Genomic DNA, 24,537 nt, shown 5'->3' on the forward strand with positions numbered 1-24,537 from the left:
AAAATCTCATATGACGCCCGCAAGTCAATCTTCACTATCTTCCCAATGACTGGCCAAATTCACGCCTCCGTTCTCGACTGGCTCGCTGTGGCCGCGAATCGCTCCCGTTACTCCATAGCTCCCTCAGCAAACGGACGGCCTCGTTTCGCCAATAACGCCAATTTCAATGATTTTGAAGGAGAATGGTCAGGTTCACTCCAAGCTCCGGACTTTGCCGTCTTTTGGAAAGACAATACCAGAAACCCTCTCCTGCACACCATTGTCGAAGTTGGTTGTTCCCAATCTCGAGACGCCCTACTCGGACTCCGAGACGCCTACATGAATGGAATACCCTGCCTCTCCAGATTCATCGGTATTAGCGTCATCGAGACACCCCCATACGCAAGCCCGATAAATATCGATATCGACGGCGTGAAGGAGTTTGATATGGCAGCCGTTCGATTCGATTCACCTCAGGGGCCATTCTGGTACAAGGAGGTTCAGTGGGTCGGGAAAATCACCCTTTCCTAGGAGGTTTGGGAGCGAGATCCGACAACCCGGGAACCAAAACGGATATTTGCGGCCAATATCGGTCCTGATACTGATATCAGCGAAATTCGCATTCCATTCTTCGAGATACCCGCGACGATCGCCCCCAATGCCGAGCCTGTTACCATCAAGCCGGCGGACATGCACGACTTTTGGCGCCACGATCTCGATTTTGGGATCACGCTGGAGGCGAGGGTGCGGATGAACAAATGCGTGAAGTCAGTGAAGGAACAGAGAGAGGATGCAGCAAATATCGCCAAAGAGGATCTTCTCGCACGGAACAAGAGACAGAAGGACAATGAGGAGCGCACAAAGCGATGGAGGAATCGGCACCGAGGTTGAGTCGTCAGCCCACCAGTGTCTGGATCTCGCATCGCGTTCAACCATGGTGTCTACATAAGTGTCCACATTGTCGAAGAAAAGTGGCTCGACATTCAATTCTACCGGTGGCGTCCTCAGAGCGCGAAACGTTTGTTGGATGTCATCTTCCTCAATGTTCGTTACCAATAAGTGGAGTTTCTCGAGTTGAGCCTCAACAAGCTTGGAGATGACTTGGAGCAAGTCGTAGCAGAGGTTTACCATCCTATGAGCTGGAAATTCATCAACGACGTCTAAAAATGATGTAAATATCTTTGTCTATCCCAGAGATCGTTTCCCTCGTGGTTTCGTAGAGTTCATCGACCTTAGCATAGGAGTCCGAAAGCTCATGCCGTTCTGCGAGCTTGCGTATGGGCGGCGGAAAAATATCCGCAGCGGGAGCTCAACTTCGTCGAGTACCACAAGGAATTTAACACCGGTGGAAGGGCGGGATGAGGCCCCGCGCCCCTGCAACGACCAGATATTCTAGAGCGCGCCACAACCAAATGAGCCGGTTGGCCGGGCGGGGAGCGTGTCAATGCTTCGGGTAATATCCTCTCTTTCTAGTTTCGTTCTGGACTGATTAGAACCGGCGGTGTGGGTTTCGCAGGTAAGCTTTGCCGTCGTTGAAACAGGATTACTGTGGGCGATATCGATCTAGTCTACCCGCAACTATCACCTCGTATCCAGCGGAATCGAGTATTGCACCAACTTGCTTAGACACCTTACGGGCTCTCTGTGGCGCCTACGTAATCACGGCCACATGGAACCTTACAGCCTCAGCACCCTCCAAGGTGGGCACGCAATACAGTCGTCCACAATCAGCCGTTCGCCCAAACGTGGAACCTCTATTTGCCGTATTAAAAATGGGAGCACCCCCCACTTTTTCCCCATGTGGAAGGCAGCATCCAGATTCATATCTTATTATCCGGGGACCCCAAGGTGCCCTGAATCTGCGGGGTACTGAATGGAGCCTTTTGCCTATAGTTCTCCGTGTCTCAAGCGGCAGTTCACACCACCAGTGGTGTGCAGACAGGCAATACTGGCGACAACAATTTACCCGGGATGATATCAACGGGTTGCGATTCCCACAGCAGTGGACGGACTGGCCAGGAATTTTGTATAAATTCGAGATGGCCTGCCGGGTTGTCTCTGCCCGACGCTCTGTGCCTGCCTCACTTTGTGCTCAGATCATTGTGTTGTATTGGGTAGCAGGTGAAGCGTCAATACCTTTTTCAAGATGGCAACGACACAAGAGGAAATGTCCAAGCTCATGGCCAACGTCACTCCGTGGTACAGGGACCCTGGTCGGAGAAAACTCTACGGCCTCTTGTTGATCGCGCTTCTTTCGGCGGCGACAAATGGCTATGATGGGTACGAGGCTGGGGCTCCTCGTCGATGGCCTGTGCTAACGGGTGTTCACAGCTCGCTCATGAACGGAGTGCAGTCTATCACTTACTACGAGAACTGTATGACTTTCTGGACATCACCACTTCCCTCAGATCGTTGATTCAGGTTCAGACTTCCACCACCCTCACGGGTCCACGCAGGGTTTACTGAATGCTATACAAAGTGTGGGCGGGGTGGTCAGTGAGTGTATCCAACGCGGGATACCCACCCACCAGGGAGGCTGATTGCTGTCCACAGGTCTTATTCTGGCTCCATACAGCGCCGATTACGGTGGGCGCAAATGGACGATATTCCTCGGGTGTCTGATTGTTGTCATCGCCGGGATCCTTCAATGTGTCTCTGTGAACGTCCACATGTTCACTGCTGCTCGATTCTTGAGTAAGAGGAGGCCTCTAGACCCTTCGGCCCTCTGTCTCTGGTCGAAAATCTACTAATTCTTTGATAGTTGGCCTTGGATCAGGCTTCTCTGGCCTGGCGTCGCCGCTGCTCATCACCGAGCTTGCCCACCCTTGCGAGCGTGGCAAGATCACCGCCTTGTACAAGTATGTCTCTCATCATCCAGACCGCAGGTTCACAAGGGACTAACCCATCTTGCAGCACTCAATACTACTTCGGTGCCTTCCTTGGAGGCTGTAAGTCGAAATAAATCATCATGGGATTTCCCGCGCTGACATCGTTTTCAGGGATCACGTTTGGGACGCTATACATCAAGTCAAATTGGTCGTGGAGGCTTCCCAGCTTGCTGCAATCCGCACCTTCGTTCGTCCAAGTAATCCTGGTCATCTTGCTACCAGAGTCTCCTCGCTGGCTCATGTCTCGAGGCAAGGATGAACAGGCTCTCAGCATCCTCGCCAAGTACCATGCCAACGGCGATGCTGAGGACCCCCTCGTCCGTTTCCAATATGCTGAAATGAAGGCCTCGATCGTCCAAGGTGAACAAAAGGGACGTTGGTCCGATCTGCTCAGAACCCGTGAGTCCTCACCCACCCCAGATGTTGGCAGCGAGTTTGTCCTGACAGATCTACTTTCCGGCAGGTGGTAACCGCTACCGGGTCTTCATCTGCCTCTGCTGCGGCGTCTTCTCTCAGTTCTCCGGCACCAGCTTGACGGCGTACTACCTGCACAACATCCTGGAAAACATCGGCATTGACAGCCCGAACTACCAGAACATGCTCAACGGATTCATCCTGATGGTCAACATGTTTGAGGCTTGGTTCTGGGCCTGCATGGTTGACCGTTGCGGCCGTCGTCCACTCTTCTTGATCGCCTCCAGCGGCATGTGCTGCACCTTCGCCATCTGGATCGGCTTGACCGCCAGCCAGCTCCAGCACCCGAAGCAGCTTGGATTTGGAAAGGGGGTCATCGCCATGATTTTCTTCCACAACTTTTTCTACAACTTTGCCTGGTATGTTGCTGGCGATCTGTTCTTTTTTTTCAATCGTGACTGACCCTTGTGTGACATCAGGATTTCCCTCAACGTCGCCTACCCGCTTGAGATTCTCAGCTTCAAGATCCGTGCCAACGGTCTGTTCATGCAGGGCCTTGCCACCAATATCTGCCTGGCCCTGTCTCAATACATCATCCCGATCGGCATTGACGCTGGCAGCTGGAAGTTCTACTTCTTTTTCGAAGGCTGGCTGATCATCCAGCTTGTCACTGTCTACTTCTTCTTCATCGAGACCCGGGGCGCCACCCTCGAGGAAATCAACCGGACCTTCGACGGTGCCGATGCAGTCGAGGAGATCAAACAAAAGGCCAACCAGGCCATAGGTGTCGGGGACATCACCGAGATTGGCGTTTCTAGAAAGGGCGGGGACGACGGGGTCGGTGTCGAGATCACTCATGTGGATGAGATTCACGAGAAGTCTGGGTAGGCTGATCTTACCGAGTCCACGCACGAGGCCAGGGACACCGGTGGGCGACTGAACAAACTGCCAGTTAGTCCTCCTAAAGGTTGAAGGTTCCGGCAGTTCTGCTGGTCTCCCTCGAGTGATGGGGCAGAAATCCCAGAGTATTTTAGGCTATTAGTACCCCATAGTGAGATATGGCGAGTCGTTCAGATGCTCCGTTCCGAATTCGTGAATCGCTCGCGACTTATCTGCGCCCTACCAAACCAAGCTCCCTTCATTTTCGCGCCAAACGGGCATATGCAGCCATCTGGCTTTCATCAACATGCCGCTGCTAGGCTGAAGCATACCCGCAATAGATGGTTTCGCATCCCATGCCTTTGATATGAGCCGCCATGCCGTGATTTGATTCCATGCTTAGCTGAAGAATGCAGTGACGTTGCCGGCTATGATCACCGCTCCCACACGTGCGAGATGTTCCGTCCGCAGATGGGTGCCCCCCGTGACAGCATCCCGACTGGCTGATCGAGGGCTCTGCATATACCAGCGGACAGGCACCTTGACACGTATACGGATCTTGAGCAATTCTATTTTAACCGGCGTAGACTGGTTTCCTGTCTTGGGATCTTCGCAGGACAATGTCATTTGTCCTCGTTATCTGCCCGACCGGTTTCGAAAAATCTGAGGTCCGGGACGTTTCTTCTAGTAAGTCCATGATTGCACGTAACCGCGCTTCTTGGTTTTCGAAGCCCAGAGAAATCAGGTCTTCGTTCGGAGGGTTCTTCGTGGATGCATCCACGAAACCAGCCAGCTGCATCTCCAATACCGGCAGACGACGCCTCCCACTCAACAGGCCGACAACCATATACAAATTGACAAACCCGTGACTCGAGGTGTCAGCTCATGCAATCTGCCGTGTGTCTGTGCAAAAGGTCCCAGACGATGCACGGGATCAAGCAATCGCCAAACAACGTGCATTGTTCAATCCACCGTGACGGCCACTCACAGGCACCGATTTTTCAGACCGCTCTGTGGATGCTTGCATGGTGGCGGGGTGCATGGTGCACATGCAGCTACTGGGGAAATGCGGTCTGGCGAACGAACGTTACATTCTCTGGGACTTTTGGCGCTGTGGCGTGGGGTTTCTTCCAAGTGTTGCATGTGCTGTGCCACTGGGCACAGCCTCACCCGGTAGTCATCAGCTCCGCCAATCAGGCGGCGAGATATGCTTTTTTTTCGCTCGTTAGTTTTTCTGTGTCCTTTTGTTCCATATTCTGTGGCACAAACGGCTATAGACCAGATGCCATAGTCTGTCGGAATTTTCCAACGGGATGTACCATCGCCTCAGGTCACGACACAGGCGCCTCAGATGCCCGTCGATGACGTCGCGAGATGACTTTGAGACACCACTTCGCCCTTGGCCATGACAAACGAGACTAAGAAGATCTGTAGCGTCAACTCGATCATACAACAACGTACGATCATAATTCAGCTTGGTGCATACTGCTGTAGAGAACAATGAGACTGGGTCTCAGTTTGTAGGTATCCACGGAGGCGAAGAGTCAGAAAGTTAGGACTAGAGGCTGTGATGGGCGTAAATCAATGTTGTGCGAGAAGAGTGTGTGTGCCCTCCATTGCTCCTCATCGTTTTGCCAGGCAGATCGCGGTGGTTTCGATGGCACACCATTGGAAACCAATGGACAATACCTCGTGATGACCGGTGCTTCGCTACTCATCGGAGGTCCCACCAGCAGAAATACGAAGCTCAACCCGCGAGAGCTGTATGCGGGAATTGGATTTTTCGATTTGTCGTCGAGGGAAAAATGCATTCGAATCAGTCATGAATACAGCAACAAGAAGATATGGTGCCACTTGCATCCCAGTCAGGACAAGAAATCTATGATCACCTCTGAAGTCAGTATGAAACTTGCAAGATAGTGGAGGCCAAGGTGCCTGTGACAAGAGGGACTGGGCTCAAATGAAATTGACTCTTTCCCTCTTGGGGCACTGTATACACTGCGTATCTCTGCTTTGCGCACATCGTCCCGCTCGATCGGGTCTTCGAAAAAGCCTTATCTACACCGGCATGGGTCAGTCGAAGTCGACCGCCTTCATGAATGATCGAGTTGACCATACACTGTCCAGGGTCTGGCCGAGAATGGAAAACTTTCGACGATGTTGGCACACAAGCGAGAAAAAAAGGATGGGAAAGTCCTTTTTTGGGGGCCAGTAAAGGGATTTCATCCATGATCTGAAGATCTGAGCCTGATGTTTGAGCTAAAGCAGGGGTCAGGATCTACCCTGCCTCTCCTAATGGTAGGCTCAATCAACCTCCAGCAGCGCAGTAATATACATCCCTACTGAGAGGGCAAAAGGCTAGCTTAGCGAGCCGCTGCCGATCCACGCCTCGAACCAGGCACAGGCTCTTGGGCCATTGAAAGTTTGGAAGCGAAGCGCGGGTTGTCAACACGCTAGGGCCTCTCACTAGGTTCCAGCTCAGCCTACCAGGCAGCATTGAGGTGAAGGGTGCAGTTGAACCACTTCCTACTGCACTGGGGAATTCGGCGTATTGCATATGGATTATTCCCCGGACCTTCACACTGGAAAACGGTTCTAGGTAGGCAGGACGTTGTTGTGCCCAGTATATGCCCCGATGGACCGGGGATGTTGTCCAACGATGACCCGGATAGGAAACAGAGCAGCCCACGCCCTGGCTCGTCTTCTCCTATTCGGAACGTCCCTGACCCGTTCTGTCGATCCGAACCAATTGGGAGATTATTCTGGGTGGAGTATGGAGCATCGTAGCCTAATCAAACGAGCTTCCTAGCGCCACTCTCCCCCACCTTTTCCTCTGCTCGGTATGGGGGAACTTGATAATGGGACGTGCCGTTAGACTTTGGGGTTCCAAACTCGGACCGTGAGCTTCGCGCATAGGTCGAAGCATTTCTGGAACTAGTTTGTGTCAGTTCGTCCTTCCCGCCAGTCCTTGATGCCTCTCACAAGAAACATAATTTGGACGGGGAAATTAAGTAAACAGTTTTCCCCGGCGTTGTTGGGGCCACGACGTCAGTGCGAGACTCTTCATCCCATGGGAGGCGCGGAGCCGGGAATCTATATATACATCAACGTCGACACGAAGTCCCATTGTGAGAGTAGGACAACTTCATCCAACCCAACACCACATACACTCGCTTTCTACACAGTACCAGCTCACCATGGCGACCACTCGGGGATCCTCTCCGTCCACTCTTTTGTTCGCTCTTTTCTCCATCCTGTCCGGCGTGTCCTTGACCATTGCAGCCGTGGTTCCCAACCCAGGGCCGAACGATATCTGTTTCAGCGGTGTCTACTCGACCCTTGCTCCGTTCGCTCCCGTCCAGACCTATTGCGTCTCTTACTATCCGGCCCTATGCACCCAAGGTGTCCTTGACCGCCGGGCTCTTCCCAAGCCGCAACATCTTGCGCGCGCTGAGCCCACCCCAGATCCCAGGGATCAGCTTTGGTCATCCGTCAGAGCCGGTCCGATAGATGTGATCACCACCCTGTGCTCTTGCGCACAGACACCAACCCCCTGCCCACCAGCCGAGACCACTCCTACCTCTACGGATGTGGCGACGATTTCCGCTACCGTGCCTACTACCACGACGACATCGGAAACTACCACTACTACCACCACCACCACCACCACAACAACCACAACGACAACAACAACCACCACCACCACTACCACTACCACTACCACTACAACCACAACCCCGCCTGCTGCTCCAGCTCCTACCTGCGGAAGCCCGGGAAGCTGCGAGGCCTTCACCAACTGCGGCGGCAGCGATACCTGTTACTGCTTCGGGGACAGCGACCTCGTCAACGCCTACTGCGTGGAAGACCAGTCTTGTGTCGACGCCGTGCCATGCGACACGGACTCGGACTGCCCGGGCGCGGTCTGCGTCTCAGCCAGTAACTGCTGCGGTTTCTCCTACTGCGCTGTCGGCTGTGGAGCGGCGCCGACCAAGAGGTCCGTGGCCTTCTCCTTCTCGGGCAACGAGACCGAAGAGGACGCCGGTGCGCACCGGGACATTCGCCGCGACTCGGTCCTCTTTGGATCTGGGTCCTACGATGCTTAGTCGGTGCCGCACCGATTATTTGGAGAGAGGGGACGAGGAACTTAATAGCCCAATAATAGTGTTTAATTCTAGTCAGGGGAGGCGAAGACCGCTTTTGACCTTATATGAGGTCTAGCAGAGCCATTAATAATTGAATATCATTTTACTCTTTCTGTCTGGTGCTCAACTTCTCGTGGAGCCTATCTATCCCATCATCTTTTTACCAATCTCGCCCACAAAGCCCATGATTTGGTTTACTCTTGGAAAGGGGGGTAATCGGATTCATTCTTCTAGTGCCGTCACTTCCCCTGCGTCTGCTAGTCCACATACGATAGAAAGAGGATGTTGCCAGAACCAAGATATCAGCCGTATTAATATTATAGATTGGGAACCGACCCAAAGAAGTCGACACATACAGTGGGCAGGCTGCCTAGGAGAAATAGTTCGCAGTGGGGCAAGTGCGGAGCGTGCCGATGTTGGCAACTTCTTCCTGAGCACGGTGATTCGATGTTGCTCGGCCAGTTATATTTGAGATCCTCTCGGCGGACCAGAACAAGATTGGAAAGCGAAGCGCGCCTCGTGGATGTTCTAACTCCAGTGTTCCGTTATGTTGTTCTTGGAACGCATCGGGAAGTTCAGTCAGAAAGCGAAGGACGGCCATGTATTGTATCGGCCAAAGGGTCAGGGCCACAGCGATGCCCAAGGCTCCAGGCAAGATAGAATATGCCCCGTAGCTTGGCCAATAAAAGGGCGCCTCGGAAGGACGTTGACAGAGAGCTTGATGTGCAAATGGAGCACCTGCATACTCGGGATTTGTGACCACAGTAAAGCAGAAGGATACTTAACGACCTGGGGTACAGTGCAGAAATTTGATGGTGACTCAAAGTGCTCCCCCCAGAAGACGAAAGACGCAAGGAGCATCTCCTGCATTAGACGTTATTGGTATACAAACTGTCGTTTTCGACCTCCTTCAGCCACAGACCCCACGGCCGATCTGAAGTTGCCCCAATGGACACTTCACAGTCCTGTGCTTGCTGAGCAGTTAAGGGCTCGAAAGCACCTATCCCATCATTTCCAGTTGCGCCGGTCCATGCGCTGGCTTCATTTCCAGGAAACCCATCAAATGCGCCTCTCAACAACATTGCCGTAGTCTGTGCTTTGGCATTGGACTGAGTGAAGATGGCCTGAAAAACCGCGGTCTGGATATCAAGAGCAGCAGTGGTGAAGCCGTGGCGGCGCATCAGCACAACATTGTAATCCGGCATCGAGACTGGGGGGTCGGCAGACTCATTTGTCTTTGTCAGGAATGTCTTGGCTAGATCTTCTCCAAGTTTCGGGGTGCGAATCAACAAGTCGTGCGGCTCGGTCGCATTATAGGAGTTCTCGACGTCGTACAGCGGCGCGGGATCAGAACCGAGAAAGCCTGCCATGTGGTACACAGCCCTTAGCGGAACTCCGGCGATAGCGTAGGGGAGAACATCCTCGCTGTGGCTGTGAACCACACAGGCGATATCTGGATAACGCTTGTACATCTCGCCATGGATATATCGCTCAATGTAGCCCTTGGGAGCATCAGGATCAACAGCCATAGAGTCATTCACACGATATTGAACAAGATTGCTTGCATTGCTGACGAGTGCCGGTGCCATGTTGGCAGACATGAGGTAGGTCGATGCGTCGATCGGATGCCTAGCAGAAATGTGGCCATAGGCGTCAAGAACCGACGTGAAGTGCAAGATGTGGTTCGCAGATATGAGATCACGCTGAATCTGACGGTTGATTTTGTCATTGGTTCATTCTTCAAGCCCAGGAAGTCCAGGAAAATGGCACCGCAACAGTGATAGCACTGGCAATGGTCACTTACTTGTGTAAGGTTTACCATCTTGAGCACCTGCCTCGGACGTAGCAGACGAATGCCGGAGGTTTCGAAGATTTGTGCTGTTATGCGGCTCTGGGGACGAGGAAGGAAGTAGATAGCTCTGACATCGAAGCTGGCACAGGAAAGAGGAGAAAATGATGAAGTTCAACAGCATACAGAGTTGTTTATTCGTGCCCGCATCTTTCGGTTTCTCTCCATTCGCCAACACCGACAAACTTGGAAACGACATGTTGATCACAGGGTTTCACTGCTTGGCGGTGTGACGCGGGTGTCTAGCTCGGCAAGTCTCTTAGCTGAGGCGTGGTGTCTGGGCGACAAGCATTGGCAAAGGGGATGTCCTTCATCCATACTCGGACATGTCCATTTGCCTGCACTCACAGTAGATGGCAGCAAGCTTCGAGAACTTGCAGCTTGATAATTCAATATCCTCCATGTCATGGTTGAGTCACAATTCCCTCAGCATGGTGCTCTCGCCTGTCAAATGAAACCATCAACACACTTCCACATGTCGAAGGAGCTCAACACCCAGATTTCGAAGGTCTGTGCTGGATGACGGCACTCGGCGATGGAGACAGCACCCAGAAGGTTAGTCCGGCTGAAGCATTCGTACGATGATGATTCCCTGGAGGAAAGGAGGCTTCGCCAAGTCGAGGTTGAGATGGTTGCACTCGTCACTTGAAGACATGTAACTCATAGGAGAATTCGCTGGCAGGCATTGGGACAGAGGCCCTTCCTCAATCAGCCCAAAGCCAAAATGGTCAGAACTGGTCATTCATGTCGAAGCCCAGTCGTCTTCACGAAACCTTGGTGTCGTCAACTTCCATGGCTCCGAGCTCCCTGACGGTCGACGTGTTCTTGTCGAATACAGCTCTAAGGCCGATCCTGAACTCAGACATCCGCACACCCAGAATCTTCAAGATGGAGGTTTGTCTTGAGTCGAGCGTTTCTCCTTCTTTGCAGACAAGGTATCCCTCTTCTTCGTCCATCGAACCCTCCGGGTGCTCTTCCAACACCACCTTGCCCTTGACGAGGCGAGTGGGAATTCCTAGTTTTCGGAGAGTTGGTTCAATCTGGACTGGCAACGGATCATCCTCGCCGCCTTCCACGCCATACTGAGTATGAATCTCTCCTGGTGGTATTCTGACATCCCGGGTCGCAATGCTGCCACTCCGAGCAAAGTCTTGATTCAGCCAATCTGCAAAGTATTCTTCGATGTGTGTAGGTTCCTGATCTGTGAAGAGAAGACCGACTTCGCCTTTCACGTACGGCTCCAATGCACTGACCCCCGGTACACACTCGGTTTCCACTGTATGTCCTAGTCCCACCATCAAGACCTTGTTCTTTCCCATCATTATCCTGGAGTCATTGAAGTCCGCTCTGACCTGTTTGAGGAAATTGTTGCGAGTGTTTTGGACGTCAAACACCCAAATGTAGGAGTACTTTTCGGCGGCATCGTGAACATTTGCAGCAAGCCGGCGGACCAGCTCCTTCCTGTTTTTCCGCACCTTCGACGTTGGGACGACTCTATTTCGCTTCGACGGAGGCATAGTGAGGTATCCGATCAAATAGGCGGTAGGTACGAGGTTTTCGGTTGTGGTCGAGGAACGTCTGGGCTTCCGCCGCGTTGGAAAAAAAATAAATTTCAAAAGTTCAAAAATCAAGAGGAAGGTAAGCCGATTTTGCACTAACGTGTTTTGGTTAGATTGTCTTGCCGCTTACGGTCGAGCCGCCCACCGCCTCGCCTGTTGATGGATCTCTTCATGACAATGACATGACCAGGAAGAGATTTTGGAGCTTCGTTCGCCCACTAGCATATTCTGGAAACCGGCGAAGTACTCTTCAATGGGTTTCACGAATACTCCTCGGAGCAGAACAGCTGAGAATCCTTGAGAGCCACAAAAGTCTAGCATTTTTTTCTCGTCATAAAAAGACCGTGTAACATCAGAAAGGATGACTATGCATAGGTTCTGCAGCAACCAGACCGCTCAAAGACTTACGAGCTGTTGTTTAAATATACACACACCGCCAGATCAGTTGGACCGAGCACCATTGTCAATACCCATCTGCGCAGCTGATGCTGAAGATGCAGAGACGCTATCGAAGATCTGGACGGCCATGTTTGTTTACTCTTGCGCCTTGACAAAATCGATGACGGCAACATTGGGACCTGGCCAGTGCTTTCGCGCACGCAGGAACCATAAGCCGATGGCGAAGAAAAACACGAAGAGGAATATCGGTCCCGCGTAGTTCATGTTGGATGCTGTCACGGGCAACGTGCTCGGAATCGGCAAGAACACCATGATGTACAGGGTATAAACGAGCGCGGAGCTGTTGATGTAGACTCCGTACCGGCCCAGGTTCCAACCGCCCAGGTCAAGAGGCTTGCCACCATGCGACGAGGTCCAGCGTGCCAACAACATCGCCGAGATTGCCGTACCATATGAAAAGTACAGAGCTAAAGATGATAGCGCCGTGATGGCTCCAAAGGCGGTGGTGGAGCCGATATTCAGTAGTGACAGCAGCATCACAACGACAAGTGAGAGCCAGATAGATCGTATTGGCACATGGTGGGTTGAGTCCACAAGCGCAAACCAGCGAGGTAAGCCCCCATCCCGGGACCAGGCCCAAGTCAGTCGCGACACTGAAGCAATAGACGCTATGTTGACACAGAATGAGATGACGAACAGTCCACAGACCATGGCAGTGGTTGCTTTGACAGATCCTGTAACCCGGAGGAGGATGGTGATGATGGGAAACCCCGAGCTGAGCACTTCGTCGATGGGCCCCATGGCGCTAAGGATGGCTATCACCATGGCATATGCAAGTACACCGTTCAAGGCAATAGACCAGAATGTTGCTCGTGGAACCGCCTGAGGAGCTTTCTTTGTTTCTTCGCTGAGATGGCAGGAATCGTCGAAACCGGTGAAACTCCACGCACAGGTGAGCATACCTAGATTCCACGCAACGTAGGTGTTGGACCAGCCCGACGATACGGACTGTTCCAAGAAGATGAAGTGGGCACTGTGACGACTGCCCATGACGACCAGAACGACCAGGAACAACACAAAAAGACAGACGTGGAGTATTCCAGCCACAAGCTCAAGCCAAGGTACCACGGCGAAGGTCGTACCGAAGGAGTTGATCAGACCCTGTACAAACAGGATCGCGATCATTATAAGTGTAACGTGCCAGGTCTCGGGCACGTAGTTTGGATGGTTGAGCATCGCCAGCTGCTGCAGGATGATGGCCGTAATATTTGCAATGCCAGCAAGCAAAGAAACCCATCCAAACCACGTCATCCAGCCCTGCATCCAGGTGATGAATCTTTTCATATTCGACGGAGCTAGGTTATATGTCCAGTGGTACTGGGCGCCGGCAATAGGAATAGTCGATGCCATTTCGGCGATGGATGCTGCTTGTGCGATTGCCCCGAAATAGACGATCACGACACTCCAGGCAAACGTCTGAGGGCCTCCGTTGTAAAGAGCAAAAAACATATTCCTGTTACTGATAAGATTCGGTTTGTCGCTGAGAGTAGCATCTTGCACTCACGTATTCATTCCCTCCCACGTGCTCATAAAGGTAAGAGAAAAGGCGAAGATCTGGGAGAAGCTGAACAACCTCCGAACTCTCGTCACGCTCTCGATGTTTTGTCCATTTGCATCTGCATTTGAGGCAGCTCCGTAGCCTAATTCCACATGATCACCACTTCTGCGGGTTGCAAAACGATTGATTGTCAACTGCACATCTTTGTCCACTTTATGCAGTTCGTAAGCTTCACTGTGGTCGGACATTATAGATGTTTTCCCCGTAGAGCAGTTGTGGCAAGATATATTCTGCGATAGATGATGTTGGAAGAAGAGTCGATTGAAAATAGAGTCACGCCGTCTCACAAAGCAAGAGAGGAAGGGGAGAAAAGGAAGTGAAGATGAAGACCCATGGAGAAAACCACGTTTAGTCCCACGAGTCGAGAGCGGCTTTATCGAGGTCAACAAGGCCCATCTCTAAGCGAACCATCTAGCCTTCGTCGAGCAGAGATAAAGGTCAGCAGCGGCGGCGACAGAATAGTCCAACGATACGGGGTGCCCCCGGCTGCACGTCGTGAATGGATGGTAGCGTCCGGCCCCAGTGGATGCAGGACGGCGTGGCAGCTGGAGGGGTTCGAGTTCCGAAGCAGCGATCAGCCACCGCAGCAGCTGTTGTTCAAGGGAATTGCATTGCCGAGCAGGGTGCGTCCTTGCCCCATGATTGATGCACCTAGACAAATACTACGCTCGCCAGGGAGCGTGGACTTGGTGGGGATATCGCGGGAATGACAGTAGGAATTAACTTCGTTGCAGCCTCACACTATGGAAAATGACTTTCAAATGACCATCCAGGCTTCGGACCACTTCCCCGTGTTGCCAGCCACGGGGCATGTCGACCCATGTACGTACAATAACCAAGAACCACCCCTGGTGGCCCGGGCCTTCAGCCTCCCCAGCGACCGACATTCCTTCGTCGATTGGGCGTCAGAGCAGTCTCAACGCTTAAGAGCATGGCTGGTGCAATCCATGTCCCTGACTGGTAGCGGGGAATATGCTTCCGGTCAGAAGGCTTCCAGCTAGGTGCTCAACTTGCAGGGGCATCTCTTCACTTTTATGTAGATCCTCCTGGTCTGCTTCGCTGTTCGCTCTCCTGGAGGCTTACGGTAATTGGCCTGATTGCTTTCCATATATTATAGAAAGCGGTGGAAGCGACTGTCTCTGTAGAAAACAAGTCTCAAGAGTTGTCTATGCTTCAGATCAATCCGCCATCAGGAACAATACAACATGCCTTAGTCTTCTTTGTAGAGAAACTCTTCTCGAAAAATGCAGTCCACAAGCATTTTGAGTGGGTTGTGCTTTGTTTAAGGAAATCACTTCTTATTAGTAGTTCTTGAGGATGCCTAGCAGCCAGGTTGTGGTGGCTTGACCAGTGATCCCCTGAAGAACGCAGCCAACCTCGTATTCACTCCCCGGCAACATTGAGCGGTAGCGGCGTCCTGATACTGCAACGCAGCCTCAGGAGCAAGATGCTTGCTGCGGGACCATTCACATCTGATATAGGCACGGAACAGCCAGGCCTTCAAGACATGGCCAAGCCGATCACTACCTCGCCTGCCATCAAGGATAACAGCCGCCAGATGCCCGCCTCTGCATGCCTTCAACTCGCAAAATTTTCTGGCGCTGTTTGCAGTCTTCCTCTCAGCCCTACGTGCACATCCTCCTTCGGTCGCCAGGATGGCTGACAGAGAGGCACCTGCTTTCTTTCAAATTTCAACAGACAACCATGTACCGTGGGTCGTGGTCACAGCCTCGGTGTTTCTGATATATTCCATCATGGCCGTGGTTTCCAAGGTTGTTTCAAAGCTTCACCTTGCATTCTTGAAACCATACGACTGGATGATCGTCGCATCAACAATCACTGCCTTTGTGCAAACCGCCTGCGTTATTGCTGCTTGTAAGAACGGCTTGGGACAGCACCGTTATGCCATCGCTGAGCACACGTTTGCCGCATTTTCACGAGTGATGTTGTACCACGTTCCCAGGAAGATAGATTTGCTAACAGAGTGTAGTATACATACGCAGCGCAGATGCTATTTATTGTCGCCTGCGCTTTCGCAAAAGCGTCCGTCCTCTCCTTTATTATGGTTATAGCTCCGCAGATAAGAATTCAGCGGTCATCTTACGCCCTGCTGGCTGTCATCGCTTGCTGGGCGATCTCTGGAGTAATCGCCGTCGCTTTCCAGTGCCAACTACCTCAACCATGGCTATTTGAAGAGCAAAAATGTATCAATCAAGAGGCACTGTCTCTCTTCGTTGGGATTGTGAACATCCTGACAGATCTGGCCTTGATTGCTATACCGTCAGCTATGATGCGGTGGGTACAGACAAACACGAGAAAAAAGTGGCAGGTCGTAGCTTTGTTCGCATCTAGAATCATGTATGTGTCGGATATATCTGTCCTTGGAATCACTCCGCTGATATGTCTTGACAGTGTTCCAATTTTCATCATCTTCCAACTCGTCGAGTATCGAAAATTCTATCAATCCGACGACCGAAGTTGGAGAATGGTCGGTCCTGCCATCTGGAGCCAGCTGGTCATGAATCTTTCTATCCTCACAGCATGTATCCCAAGTCTGAAAACGGTGCTTGACATGTTCAAATCCGGAACCTCATTTTTCACGGTGCCAGCTCAGTATCAGTCGACCGTGGACAACAGCTCCCAAGGGCTGAGATCAAGGTTGGCCACCGCGGTTACGCAGAGATTCGCGTCAAAGCGGAGCGCCAACAGGAGCCAGAATGATACAACATCTTCGGTCAGGGAATGGCCTACAAAGCAGATGAAAGCTGTCAGTGGCCAACATTCCGCACAAGTCTCGAGTAACGTCAGGAGCCACTCTGACATGAAGGATCTTCCCGTACGCAGTGAGAGCCAGAGAAGCCTGACGGAGAATGCGATCATGAGAACGGTAGCATATGAGGTCGGGTATGAGGACATGATGGCGACACACAACGCAGGCGGCTCAGATGGGCAATCTCGAATTTCCATCAACAGTGAAGCACAGCACTCTTACTAGATCCACAATGCAGAGTTTCGGCCCCTCCCGATGGCCCTATCAGGGGAACGCGGGCCCCCGAAGAGCCTATTGCTACTACGACGTTTGTAAAAAGATGGCATGGCGGAGGAAACGTCACTGGTCTTTGTATGAATACCTTGATGAGGATGTCCGTACACTCAGCGGGCTTTGCTATAGGAACGAGAAACCGAGAGGTTTTGGTCACAGATCCCCTCGGCCGACAGGAATCCCCGCAGAATCTGCGTCGTGGCCAAAGGCGTAATGGAGGGCATCTCGAATGGGCATGACCCTTAGCGATCACACTACCTAATGGGCCAAGTCTGCTCCCCGTAGCATCCGCATTCTGTCCTAACGAAAGAGCATGGAGCTTTCCGTTTCCAACTAGCTAATGCCCACTACAGAGACTTCAAACATCCCCGCCAGACGGTCTTGTGGACGGCTTGCTGCAAAGAGCCTAAGGAGCAGTCCGGTCTTTTTGGCTGGGAACAAAGTCTCCACTGTGCGCTGCAAGAAGCTCGCGTCTGCAACTTGCGTGATAAATAGCGCACGACTCGCCATTTACCTATTCGATAAGCCAGCTCGCCTAAGCTCTTGCGGTGAAGGCACCAGCAGTTCGGCGGGAGAGCTCGACCCCCTCGAAATGTCGAAGCCTGCTCCTCATATACGAGGACTGTCCTATTCTGCATCCCTACCCTATCCACCGATGAGTCGCTCAATTAGCCAACTTTCTTCAACCCGCGCCGTGAGATGCTCGAGACTGCACCACTCCTCGAACCAGATATTGCCTGGACCGAACAAAGAGAGAATGGCACCAATGGCAGTGACATCGCCCTCGAACGAGCTACGAGATGGAAGACCGAGACACGAATAATGATCGCCGACACAGTGCCCTTGGTTCTGACGTACTTGTTACAATATTTCTACAGCTTGATTATCGTGCTGGTCGTTGGCCGCATAGGAGAGGACGAGCTCGCCGCCGTTTCGCTGGGGGTCACGACCATGAACATTGTCGGCTTCGCCATCTTCGAGGGCATGGCCACCAGTCTGGATACGTTGTGCGCACAGGCGTTTGGGGCTGGCAATCCAAAAGCCGTCGGCCTGCACGTTCAGAGGATGGTGCTTTTGCTGCTGCTTGTAGCTTGTCCAATTGGCATACTGTGGCTCTGTTCGCCGTGGATTCTGGCAAGAATGATCCCTCAGCCTCAACTGGCAGTTGTGGCCGGGACATTCCTCAGGACGTCCCTTGTCGGCGTACCTGGATACGTGGTGTTTGAAGCCGGTAAGCGGTTCCTGCAATGCCAGGGGAACTTTACTGCATCGTTGGCTGTCCTCCTGATTTGCACGCCTGTTAACCTTGTCCTCAACTGGACGCTGGTGTTCAAGCTTGATCTGGGAGTCATGGGATCAGCGCTTGCCGCCGCCCTGAGCAATAACTTCCGAGCCGTGCTGCTCATCCTGTATATCGCTCTCTGCCTCCCGGAAACACATCAGTGCTGGCCCGGGTTGCTTCCTAAGACCACCTTTCAAAACTGGATGCCTATGATCAAGCTCTCTGTCCCTGGCGCAGTCATGACACTGGGCGAATGGTTTGCGTTTGAACTGCTCAACTTCAGTGCTGCATACATCAAGACTGGTGGCAGTGACTCTACGAGCTCGGGGCCCTTGGCGGCCCAGGCAATCCTCTCAACTAGCTCAGTGCTGGTGTGGCACATCCCTTTCTCCGCGAGCGTGGTGGCAAGCACCAGGATTGGTCATTTAATAGGGAGAGGTTCCGTCCACACCGCAAAAGCCATGTCGAAATTCTACGCCGCGTTCTTCTCCGGAACCGCCCTATTCGACATGATGCTAGCCTTCGCCGTCTGCAGTCTCATCGCGCGTTTCAGCACTGCAACCTCATCCGGCGAGGTTCAATATCTTATCATGGGGACGCTACCCTTTGTCGCAATCTTCCAAATCTTCGACGCCGCGGTCTGCTGCGTCCACGGTATCATGCGTGGATTAGGTCGTCAAGCCGTCGGCGGCTGGGCTACGTTTGTAGTCAACTACTGCATCGGAGTTCCTTTGGCGTGGGTGCTCTCCCTTGGTCCCCCAATGCTTGGACTGGTCGGTCTCTGGTCTGGGTTGTCCGTTGGACTAGCTGTCCTGGCGTTGGTGCAAACACTTGTCCTAGGGATTATAGACTGGGAAAAGTGTGTAGAGGATGCGAGGGAGCGGGAAGAGATATGTGATTAGCAGTTGAGTGTGCTGCAGAATAGAATACAGACGTCGTCGCATGTGAGGTTTAATAGTCCCAGATACAGCTACAATAAAAGTAACCGAGTCTCCGCTGGTATGGCGCTTCAGTAGCTACATCATCAAAATCCGATTCCGCAGAAGCTGCTCTTCGCTCAAAGCTCGATCAGCTGCCCTAACCTCCATCAGAGCGTCAATGGGCCCCCTACCCTTGGTGTCCATCGCGACTCCTTTTTCAAGTCACATGGCGGACGAAACTCTCCCATGTGGTATTGAGCGCTCAGTTTGGCGGGAAAGTCGACCAGGGGATACGCCGACAATTTAGGGGTGCTAGACTTCCAGAGGCAGCGCCAGAACAACACCACCCAGAGAAAGGCAGTCACAGTCGTTTGTAGGGCAAGATAGGCGATGAATGCCTCCCGGTTAAGCACGATCCTGTCCAGGGGATTGCACAGGAAGCAGAGGTGTGGAACTCGGGTAGAAGCGATCCCTCCGTCAAATCCCCTTTGATGCTGAACTCCCAGGTCGGAAAGGCGAGGATGCTCTCCAGCAACGGATACGTGATGATTGACCAGTCATCATAGTTTGCCCCTGGCGCCGCAGTCGCAAATAAGAGAATTAAAGGACGATGCTGCTGGTAACCCCTGCCCTGTGTAGTTCAGAAGCACTAAATGTATAGTAAGGAACGTAGACGGTCGAGACTTTGGGTTTGACTACACATTCGACGTGAGCGACATGACAGTGAGGGGCATGCCGAATATGACAGAATGACCAAGACGATTCCGGCCAACCCAAGAACTTGCGACAACAATAAGCCTATTCAGCGTAAGGGGTGACGAGCTTCTTGGAAGACTGAACTAACCTCCCCACAGCCCACGCTCGGTCCCGATCTTTCCATCTCCCCCTCCGGATCACTTGGCACATACCAGGAAAATCGGTAGTTCGAGGAATGCTTAGAAAGCTCAAAAGTCGCAGTCCGTCTCATCGATTGTATAAGGTCCACTGGATGACTTCGAAGGTTTGTCTGAGGACAAAGGAGATCGAGACGGAGGTCAAGCCTTGTAAGATTCTCAAAATGGCAACCGCTGAGCTGAACCTCTTCACTGTCAGAGAGATCGAGGTGGCTGAAGGTGAAGAATGCTGTCGTGACAGCTGTCAGGACAAAGTGGAAGAATCCATAGTTACAGCTGTTGATGGCATGACCTCTAACGCAGAAGTGGAGGACAGGAAGATGATCAAACGTGCTTGTGAGCGAAGTACAGAGACTTGTCCGTCACCAACAGTTTGTGATGTTAGCGAGCTCCTTTCACTGACAGTCTTTGAAAAGGCATGCAAGCGGTGGTCCAGAGGACAATCCCATCATACCATTATCAACATTGGAGTTGGGATAGGGTATTTGATTCTGAAAGAGGAGGTGACTAATTTTCTGGAGAACCCTCGAGTTTCTATAGTAGTAGTGATTGGGTCTAACCCCAGAGCTTAGTGGTCTCAACATCTCAGATCTCTAACCACCGCGGGGCATGTCACGATACCAGACTCCTGGACGAGAAATGGTAGCATTCAGCGGGCATTCAGCGGCGCCTCTGCACAGGTCTTAGCGCCGGTTTGGGGCAGGACGAGTAGTCTTACGCTCTCCGAGTACTCGGTACGAGCATGTTAATCTCTTTAGGTCCCCTTTCCACAGGCTCCGGCTTGCCGCCGCACTCACTAGTGACTCGTGTTCAGCCTTGTGACCTCGTCTTGGGGGTGCGCCAGACGCCACCTTATTTCCACTCTCCCCTTTGCTCATCAAAATCACTCGCATCAGCTTTTAGGGAGTCCAGATAGGGTGGAAGCATTCTTCGATCCTGTTGCTAGCCCGGGCCCATATAATGTCTCCCCAGAATTTTCCAATGTCATTTTCAATCCATCTCTGGCTCGGGAATTTTTTGTAGCCTTGTTGCCGCTTCCATTCGTTTGATCCACCATGTTACTCACCACGCTCCTTACTTTTCTTGTCACTCCTTTGGCTGTTCTTGCGGCTCCTCCAAAGGCAAGCCTCGCGAAACATCTTAGAGATCGAGGAAGTCCAAACTTCCCGGGAGGTCCATACCCAACAGGCCAACCGACTTCGACCTGTTACACTATCTCGGGATGGCAGGGTGGCAAAGGAAGACTTACTACGACAACATCGACCCGAACCCTGCCTCCAACCACCACCACTGTAATCCGGACTTCCACCGTCATAACTATATCTACCCCTGTGGTCACTGCTACTACTACGACGACAAGCACGTCTACAGCTACCAGCATCGCTATAGGTGTGACTGACACTTTCACCTCGACGATTACTTCGACATCGACAGCATCGGCCAGTACGACAACCACGACGACCTCTACTACCACTACTACTGATACTACTACCTCCACCAACACTGAAACGTCAACTATTCCTGCGCCTGCTGGATTTACTCCCGTCTATGATAGCTCAGGTTACACGTCCCTCAACAGTGAGCAACGGCTGAAGCGAAAGGCTTTGGACACTCTCCAAAATATGCCCAGGTCCAGCCCAGCAAGCAGCCAATGGCGTGGAGGTCAAGGGCCACCAACGCCTCAAGGCGTCAAGTGTATTAGTATAATCCAACCTACTTCCACCGCCTTCACAACAGTCACAACGACCAGCACTATAAGAGCTAGACCAACAACAACCACTGTCACGAGCACCACTATATCCACTACTACTATAACGATCGTGCCTGGTCCTGTCACGACAACGGTTAGCACAACAACAACCACCACCACGACCAGCACAAGCACATCCACCGAGACCTCCACAGAAACAGATAGCACCACCACAACTACGACCACAACGACCACAACCTCTTTCTACGCAGCTTGCGCAACCAACAATATTATCGGTCCTCAAGTATCGCAGAACGACCTCTACGTTCAAGGCGTCGGCTTTTCTGATCCAGACGGAGTACAAGTCAACGTCCCCGCTGCAAGTGCATATGATTGTTGCGTAATATGCATTACAGGCGCCGTGGTGGCTAATTGTCAAAATACCATCTACGACGCCGACAACGGAAATTGTAATCCCCTGGGCGGGGATACCTCCGTCTGTCCCAGTGGAGCGCAGGGATCTTCGGGCTATGTGTTGTTGAGCACCGACCAGTACAATCGCTATGATTCGAATGGGCCGTGCGGCACGCTTGGGCCAGACCCATCCACCTAGTTTCGTTCCCTGTAACTACCTTCAACGAGCCGAGTTTTTCTGTCTTTTTTGGGTACTTAGAGAGCGTGTATAGTACGTGGCACTGAGATAATGTTTGGAGTGACAACAACGCGGAGTAGGGGTTCACTGATCAGAAATCACAGGTTCGGGAAATAGGATGATCTTCACAAAGCATACAGGCTGCTACTAGTTTACATGTTCAAATTGGCTTGCGTGCTAAACCACTTTACACTAGGGAGTGGTTTGTAGTGCCCAAACTCCATGCTATTCCGTCCTAAGTGGAACCTGGTTACCATATTAAATGCTCGAGATGAGATTTCCCGGTAACAACTTAACACTTCCGATCTCTAACAGCCATCCAGCTCCAAGGCTCCAGGCTGAAGGACATTCTGGCAGGGCCAAGAATGAAGAATACTTCGCCCCCAGATGTGATTGGATTCAACTTGATGGCAGCTTCTTCAATTGTGCCACCCCACGGACGGACCTGAGGCCGTGTGCATCGCCCTTGACACAGTCTCCATGACACCAACCTCACGCCTTTTCCAATATTTGGTCCCTTCCTCTCCACGGAAAAGCTGGATATCACAAACGTCTTGTGACCACTGAAGGACTGAACATTGTTCAGAATGAGGTCTTCTTCGCCTCCCTGACGTCGACAGTAGAACTTCACCCTGCCGACTTCGAGAGCGAACGAACGCTTATGCGCGCTATGTACGCAGTTTGAGAATTGGTTGCTGGCTCCGCAGGATCTCGGAGCACGAACGGGAAGTTTTGCTCACTACGATTCATTCACCCAGATCTCCGTTGCAGCTCGCCTGGGATGCCAGCTGTGCGATCAATTGGAGCACGGCATCCTCTGGTCCCATGTTAAAGGGACTAAGCAAGCTTCAATCAGCAGAAGACGCTCGCAAATTCTTGGTTGAACAAGAAGCTGAATATGCCAGAAAGTCTACGGCATCTGATAAAGATGCACTTGGGATGCCCCGGGATGACTCGTCGCTGGGATATTCGAAATGTGGGATGGCGGATTTCCGTGCCAGAAGATCTATACTTACAAATGAAACGTGGCTTGGGTCAAGGCGCGAGGATACGCGCCTACTTCATGCTCTGCGTTTCGAAGGGTAGGTGGCCCCCCAAATGAAAAGCCTGTATAATCGCTTACGACTACCGGTAGAGGAAAGTGCGCTGACAGGAACGAGATGGCATGGTAAAGAGCTGCCTCCCGAATTTGACGCAGCACTGGCGCGACCCTAGCTCACTACCTGTTTGACATCACATGGCAGTCGCTGCAAAACACTTTCGACTCTGTCCACTATTGCTGGACCATCCCGGTTGATTGAGATCAGACAGTAGACAAAAGCCTTGACCGCCAAACTCATAGCCTGTCACGAGGCGAAAGCTTTGAGTATGCTGCATGGAGATGTGGTGGGAATGCTGGTTAGGCCACGAAGTCGAGTCTCTGCATACGAATAATACCCAGTTTGAAACCTCCTGTGAGAGTGTCTGTATGAAAAGTTTGCTACGCGAGCCACAGCCTCAGTCCATTCACGCGTGGTGGCAAGCGAACATGGCCAACTACACCAGAGGCAAGCTATCTTTTGTGAAGGACCGACTACCGGCAGTGTCGGGGCTGGCCAGTGTCGTCCAACAGCGGACTTCGACACAACGTCTCGCGATACTAGGAAGTCATTTGTCACCTTCATCGCTGCTCAAGTCAATACCGAGAGTCAGGACCCATTTGGTCGCGTGCTACCAGGATGCCTCCTAACCCTGGGTGCCCCAGTTCAGACCGCGAAGTTAACCAAGTCCGGCAAAGAAGGCAGATGGGACGTCCGGACGTCTTCTGGCCGCTGTCACCGCGGAATAGGAGGCTCCTTTGACGAGAAGATGTTCTCGCTAGGCCTAGTTCCCGGTCTTGAAGATCTGGAGTCCATGAAGTTTTCCGCCATCGAGCTCGGCGTTTTCGACTCTGGCGGGCGTGGTCATAATGGAAGAGAATGCGGGCTCCTCCTCCCGACCGACAACGGACGCTTCCGCCGTGTCGACCTTCTCAATAGCTCTCGATGTCTTATTGCAACCGGCGATTGATTCTGGGAAACTCGAAAATCTTCCGTCTTCCAAATTTCCAAATAATAGTGCAGATAATATGATTATTCAGTTACGGAGGATTTCTACCAAAGGGTCCGCCCTGCGCAGTCTTCATATTCGCGTCTGCCGTGCAGGCTCGGCAAGGCTGCGTTACGCTTGCACACCGCGATAGCTGGAAAAGAAAGCGACCAAAAGATTAGCCCTGTGTTCCGAAACGACATCTCTCGCAGTTCCACCTCTTTCGCCCGCGATTCCATTTGATGTCCCTTTGCCCTTTCGTC

At 52.2% G+C, this 24,537-nt stretch overlaps 4 protein-coding genes across 4 annotated transcripts; 2 read left to right on the forward strand and 2 right to left on the reverse strand.

Moving 5' to 3' along the window:
• Positions 1-9,171: 9,171 nt before the first annotated feature.
• Positions 9,172-10,124, reverse strand: PV07_00327 (uncharacterized protein; the record flags this gene model as incomplete). Its single annotated transcript, XM_016386769.1, has 2 exons — positions 9,172-10,011; positions 10,107-10,124. The coding sequence occupies 2 exons, from the start codon at positions 10,122-10,124 to the stop codon at positions 9,172-9,174; spliced, it is 858 nt and encodes a 285-aa protein (XP_016253697.1).
• Positions 10,125-10,915: 791 nt separating this feature from the next.
• Positions 10,916-11,668, reverse strand: PV07_00328 (uncharacterized protein; the record flags this gene model as incomplete). Its single annotated transcript, XM_016386770.1, has 1 exon — positions 10,916-11,668. The coding sequence occupies one exon, from the start codon at positions 11,666-11,668 to the stop codon at positions 10,916-10,918; it is 753 nt and encodes a 250-aa protein (XP_016253698.1).
• A 5,718-nt stretch (positions 11,669-17,386) lies between these two features.
• PV07_00329 (uncharacterized protein) lies at positions 17,387-18,954 on the forward strand (the record flags this gene model as incomplete). Its single annotated transcript, XM_016386771.1, has 1 exon — positions 17,387-18,954. The coding sequence occupies exon 1, from the start codon at positions 17,470-17,472 to the stop codon at positions 18,952-18,954; it is 1,485 nt and encodes a 494-aa protein (XP_016253699.1). The 5' UTR covers positions 17,387-17,469.
• A 4,781-nt stretch (positions 18,955-23,735) lies between these two features.
• Positions 23,736-24,256, forward strand: PV07_00330 (uncharacterized protein; the record flags this gene model as incomplete). Its single annotated transcript, XM_016386772.1, has 2 exons — positions 23,736-23,894; positions 23,957-24,256. The coding sequence occupies 2 exons, from the start codon at positions 23,736-23,738 to the stop codon at positions 24,254-24,256; spliced, it is 459 nt and encodes a 152-aa protein (XP_016253700.1).
• Positions 24,257-24,537: the final 281 nt, after the last annotated feature.

This window comes from Cladophialophora immunda (genome assembly GCF_000835495.1).
Source record: "Cladophialophora immunda strain CBS 83496 unplaced genomic scaffold supercont1.1, whole genome shotgun sequence".
NCBI classification, from domain to species: Eukaryota; Fungi; Ascomycota; class Eurotiomycetes; order Chaetothyriales; family Herpotrichiellaceae; genus Cladophialophora; species Cladophialophora immunda.